The 5,739-nt window shown below is 52.7% G+C and overlaps 1 protein-coding gene across 1 annotated transcript; it reads left to right on the top strand.

The window, feature by feature from the left end:
- Positions 1-1,287: 1,287 nt before the first annotated feature.
- LOC109763237 (abscisic acid 8'-hydroxylase 3) lies at positions 1,288-4,318 on the top strand. The gene is made up of 7 exons (XM_020322086.4): positions 1,288-1,995; positions 2,098-2,250; positions 2,376-2,732; positions 2,823-2,901; positions 3,058-3,164; positions 3,479-3,597; positions 3,956-4,318. The coding sequence occupies exons 1-7, from the start codon at positions 1,447-1,449 to the stop codon at positions 4,116-4,118; spliced, it is 1,527 nt and encodes a 508-aa protein (XP_020177675.1). The 5' UTR covers positions 1,288-1,446; the 3' UTR covers positions 4,119-4,318.
- Positions 4,319-5,739: the final 1,421 nt, after the last annotated feature.

Here is a 5,739-nt window from a genome sequence, read left to right as displayed (position 1 = left end):
ATATGTTGGTACACTTCTCTGGACTATATGCATTGGAAGAATGTGTTCTTAAGATGCCCGAGACAACCTCTTGATTACTTGCAGAACTCATATTCATTGTTCCCAACCTATTGTATAGATGACATGGAGCACCAGTAGTTTACGGTTATTAACTATGTTATGATGTGCTTACTCGAAGACATGATGTAGAAAAATTGTCGTAAAAGGGCAAATAAATACTAAAATAGGCAAAATCAGGTTGGACAAACGTATTCGAATGGGCGCGGTAGATGCCCCGCAAGAAGATGAGCACAATAGATAACATCTCTCTATAGTAAAGCAGCGAAATAGCTCCCGAGCTCATCTGCCCCCGCCTATGCACAGTAAAAAACTAGAAAAAAATTAAAAAAATCCAAAAAAACAATTGGCATGGGAGATGTTTGAGTGTGTGTGATGTCCGTTCCAAATTTCTGTGTATTTGGATATCTGAGTAGCTCTCGGCAAAAAAATTGGCTGGGTCTGTGATTTTTTTTAATGTTCTTCTACTGTTCAGACCGATTTTGTTATTTTTGCTGGGAGTTACTCAGATGTTCGAACACTCTGAAATTTGGCACAGAAATCACGCACTCAAACATCTTCCATGCCAAAAAAACAGATTTTTTTTTAAAAATTCTACTTTGTTCACCAAGATTAGATGAGCTTGGGCACGGAAATGAATATTCATCTCTATAGTTGCATCCCACACTTTCCAGTTCTCCTTATGCAATTGTAAAATTTCTCCTGCTATTTCTTAGTAAGACAACCTTGTGTGAACCTATTTGGAGAAATCAAGATTTAAACAAACACCATCGGCCATAAATCGCATGTGAAATTTCTGCTCCCAGCGCACATGCTTAATCTCCGTAGTACTTATCCTTCTGCGTGTTAAAGTGATGAGTCGAATGTTAGCTACGACGATGTGCGTGCGTGTCCCATGCCACATTTTGATAGCAGTAGCTCTGTGATTAGTCATGTTTAAAAGAAGTGTGAGCTTGCTCTAAAGCTACACTTTTTAAGCATCGGTGGAAGCAGCCTGTTTTTCTTTTGCCGGTGCTGAACTTGCAATGCAACTTGACTTTGGGTTTCACCGTTATGAAGCTGTGGTTCCCTTGTTGCTCCAGCAAAATGCGATAATATAAGAAGAGAAGTTGTCCTCTTCACTTTGACATTTCACACCTAGGCTTGCCAGCCCAGCAGCCCAAGAGCCTCCAAATTGGCCTCTCGCTTTCCGGCCCCATCTATAAATACCGCGGCGAGGCCTTCCCACGCCCTCCACAATTCGAAAGATCCACCGAAGATTTTTCTCCTCACTCTCCTCGACCTCACAGCTCTCCTCTGCCAGCAGCGCAGATTTACAGACACAAGCTAGCACACAGCAAGCTCAGAGCACCTCGCTGGTCTAAGTGATCCTTCTCAAGGATCATTTGGATGGCCTTCTTCCTCCTCCTCCTGTGCATCCTCATTTCTGCGGCCATCGTGTCCTACGCCCACCACGTAATCCGGCGGCAGCGCCAGGGCTGCGCTCATGGTCATGGTCGCCATGAGCAAGCCGCCCTCAAGCTGCCCCCTGGCTCCATGGGCCTGCCTTACATCGGCGAGACCCTCCAGCTCTACTCCCAGGACCCCAGCGTCTTCCTCTCCTCCAAGCAGAAGCGGTACGGCGAGATCTTCAAGACGCACCTCCTCGGCTGCCCGTGCGTGATGCTGGCGAGCCCGGAGGCGGCGCGGTTCGTGCTGGTGTCGCGGGCGCACCTCTTCAAGCCGACGTACCCGCGGAGCAAGGAGCGCCTCATCGGCCCGTCGGCGCTCTTCTTCCACCAGGGCGACTACCACCTCCGCCTCCGCAGGCTCGTCCAGGGCCCGCTCGGCCCCGAGGCCCTGCGCAAGCTCGTGCCGGACATCGAGGCCGCCGTGCGGGCCACCCTCGCGGCCTGGGCGGACGGCGACGCCGCCAGCACCTTCCACGCCATGAAGAGGGTAAGCTAGAGCAGCTAGCTCAGCCTCAGCTGCACGTGTAGTTGCTGTCCAGAACAGCTGTGGTGTTGGAGTATTAACCAGTGCATATTTTGTTTTCGTCAGCTCTCGTTCGACGTCGGCATCGTGACGATCTTCGGCGGGCGGCTGGACGAGCGGCGGAAGGAGGAGCTCCGGCGGAACTACGCCGTCGTGGAGAAAGGCTACAACTCCTTCCCCAACAGCTTCCCCGGGACGCTATACTACAAGGCGATCCAGGTAAGCAACCGACGAAAACCGTGCGCCTTCGTCACGTTCGTCGTCGTGGTGTATACGTCTTTAATATCAGCAGCACAACAATATACACGAATGCCATGTGACGAAAACCGCGATTTCGCATGCAGGCGAGGCGGCGGCTGAACGGCGTGCTGAGCGACATCCTGCACGAGCGGCGGGAGCGTGGCGAGCCCGGGGACGACCTGCTCGGCTGCCTCATGCGGTCGCGGGCCGGCGGCGACGACGACGGCGACGAGGGCGCGCTGCTCACGGACGAGCAGGTCGCCGACAACGTCATCGGCGTGCTGTTCGCGGCGCAGGACACGACGGCCAGCGTGCTCACCTGGATCGTCAAGTACCTCCACGACCGCCCGAAGCTGCTGGAGGCCGTCCGGGCGGAGCACGCGGCGATCCACGAGGCCAACGACGGCGGGAGGCGGCCGTTGGCATGGGCGCAGACGAGGAGCATGACGCTGACGCACAGGGTGCGTGCCATACACTTCAAGGCTTACAGTTATATGTTTTCTTGTGCCTTGTGGTTGCTGATTGATGTCGCCCGTCGTACGCGCGCGCAGGTGATTTTGGAGAGCCTGAGGATGGCGAGCATCATCTCCTTCACGTTCCGGGAGGCCGTGGCCGACGTGGAGTACAAAGGTACGTACGCACGCAACGCCCGGGCCATCACGTGCACCGCAGCTAGCTAAGCTAGGGTCGACGTGGCGCTACGTAGACGTGGCGTTACCGTGCATGGGATTTAATTTGGGACGGTGCGACGATGCGACGTGACCTAAAATTTTGCCTGGCGTGCAGGGTTTCTTATCCCCAAGGGGTGGAAGGTGATGCCGCTCTTCAGGAACATCCATCACAGCCCGGACTACTTCCAGGATCCACAGAAGTTCGACCCTTCGAGATTCAAGGTACGTACGCGTCCCCCTCGCCGGAGTGCAACCTCGATGTGGATGCGTCTGGCCAAACTGAAAATCGTGACCTTCAAAAAAGGAGCAACTGAAAAATTGTTCCTTTCGATGCATTAAATCGTGCCCTTCATTGGTCAATCAATACGCTCCATTCATGAGTAGCCTGGTGAATACGGTGTTAAATACCACTTGAACACGGTTAAATCCTGACGATACATGCCCTATCTAGAATATTTGAATCCGCCTTTGTTTCCCAGATTAGTAGAGCCAACTTTTTACGGGGTCTCATTTTCTTGTGGTGGTAAAACATGCAGGTGGCGCCGCGGCCGAGCACCTTCACGCCGTTCGGGAGCGGGGTGCACGCGTGCCCCGGGAACGAGCTGGCCAAGCTCGAGATGCTGGTGCTCATCCACCACCTGGTCACCGGCTACAGGTGCGTGCCCCCCTCCCTCCGCCTCCACACAGATCCTCCATATATTCCCATTTGTGATTTGTCCCTGTGGACAAGAACGTCCCATGGCTGGTGCAGTGGCGCCAATTCACCGGGCCACCCTTCACCTGGCGCCCAGTTCCACGGCACGCATACTCCAACCATGCGCCGATCGTGTCACGTCATGTCATGAAAATCCGGGTGGTCCATTGCTGCCCGCCCTGCCTTGCACGTAGAGGCGCCTGCCTATGAGCTGTGCTACCGCTGATCACTCGCTGCCATGGCGACAGCTGTGGTACTAAATCGATTTAGGTAGGAATGGGGGTGATGATTGATGTGTGTTGGTGCTTGGTTTTTGCAGGTGGGAGGTTGTTGGATCGAGCGACGACGTCGAGTACAGCCCATTCCCTGTTCCCCGCCATGGCCTGCTCGCCAGGTTACGGCGAGATGACAGCGTCTGCGTGGGTAGGAAGGGGTGCCCGACTGAGGACAACTACGACGACGACGACGAAGTGATAGTGTGATTAGTCAACGTAGATAGCTAGAGGGCTCTTTTCTCCCTTTTTGTTGTTGTTGCTGTGGCATTCTTCTCTATGAAAATCATTAGAGGAGAAACAACAGCACGACTTTTTAGGATGACGATGATCATGTACCGTAGTGCTTATGTTGTCAATGATGTATTGTCATTGATACGCACATAAAATGACGCTTCCTTTTTCCGGAATATTGCATTGAAACAATTCACTCCAGCCCGGCTACCACCACACTCGAAACTCAAAAGCCCCCCCCCCCCCCCCCCCCCCTCTCTCCAACGGTCTCAGGGTGATCTATCGATTGGGAGGGAGGTAGTGAGTTGATGATGTGCGACACACGTTACCGAGTTGACTTCGTCTCCGATCTATGGGCGGCGAGCCTACTCGTTTTCCGGTTGGGTTTCCTTCTCCGGCGAGGATCCACACGGAGGGTGGTGCTGCTCGACAACGAGGAGTGGTTCATCGAAAGCCGGGGAGCCGAGTTGAGGACCGATTCGAGGAGGAGGCCTGATATTTTCCCCTGTCACCTGACACGTATACGTGAGCATGTGGACCACAATGCACGGGAGGTGAAGTGGCTCCCCATGAGTGCCCTGGAGGTGGGGCTGTGAGAGGGGGGCATCCATTGACCACTTGCCTTTTGGCGAGCGCTCTCCTTTCTCCATTCAGTTGCAGTGGAGAAAGGTGCAACCGAATCCAGTTCTGCCCATGGGGATGGACCGGAGCGCGGGTTGGAGGTGTATGCAGGAGCATATGCAAGCAAGCTGGAGAAAGCGAATGAGGTCCTCTCCGGCTTCCCAAACGTGAAGGAGTTAATCAAGGCGGTGATCATTGTGACTATGGATGCGAACAGGGATGAGATTGCTCATATGTTTTTTGGGGGGGGGGGGGGGGGGGGGATGGATATTATGATTTGGGCGATGGAGGAGGCGGATTCAGCAAATCTAGTCCAGCGCGCTCGCCGAGCTTTGTATTACTCCAAGGGCGGCGACCCTCATAACCCACCAATTGATGCGGATGTGGTGGCGTTGGCGATTCCGACATCACGTGCATAACAAGGCATATTTTTTCCTCTCTATCAAGAATAGGTCATCCCTATCCCCACCTACATTATATTTTTGTAAGAAAATACTGATCCACGTCCAATTATCCCATTACATGCATGAAACCACATATCATAGTGTTATTACATCGCATGGGAGTATTGTCATGTTGTCATAGCTATCATGCATGGGTCTATGCAACATGATAGCCTATTACACTGTGGTATGCCGATCACAATGATGGCTAAGCGATCTGTGTCGGCGTCTGAGCATCATTAATGCTGATGAACAGATCAATGAGCGTGCAGTTCATAATTTTATTGCTATGTTTAAAAGGAGTTGCCTAGCACAACCATTGTGGATCTGAGAGCGTTGTTCAGTCTGAATTTCAAGCAGGCCAAGATGATGGAAGCTACTCTGTTGAGACATGGTGGACAGGACGCCCTGAACGAGGAGGTGCACGACATGGTTACCTGATGCATGCTCCCTATTGCTTCCAGGTGTAATCCCAGTTTCTATGTTGTTGCATCTTTATGTATCTAGTTTGAGGTTGTCCGGTCGGCCTTTTT

The sequence above is a fragment of the Aegilops tauschii genome, chromosome 5, assembly GCF_002575655.3.
Source record: "Aegilops tauschii subsp. strangulata cultivar AL8/78 chromosome 5, Aet v6.0, whole genome shotgun sequence".
Classification (NCBI taxonomy): domain Eukaryota; kingdom Viridiplantae; phylum Streptophyta; class Magnoliopsida; order Poales; family Poaceae; genus Aegilops; species Aegilops tauschii.
The sequence above is the reverse complement of the archived record's forward strand: the minus strand, read 5'-3'. Positions and strand labels throughout refer to the sequence as shown.

Coding starts and splice junctions, on each gene's coding strand:
- LOC109763237 (XM_020322086.4), top strand. CDS start 1,447: ATGGCCTTCTTCCTCCTCCTCCTGTGCATCCTCATTTCTGCGGCCATC. Junction 2,902..3,057: donor GGCCGACGTGGAGTACAAAG/GTACGTACGCAC, acceptor CCTGGCGTGCAG/GGTTTCTTATCCCCAAGGGG. Junction 3,165..3,478: donor TCGACCCTTCGAGATTCAAG/GTACGTACGCGT, acceptor TAAAACATGCAG/GTGGCGCCGCGGCCGAGCAC.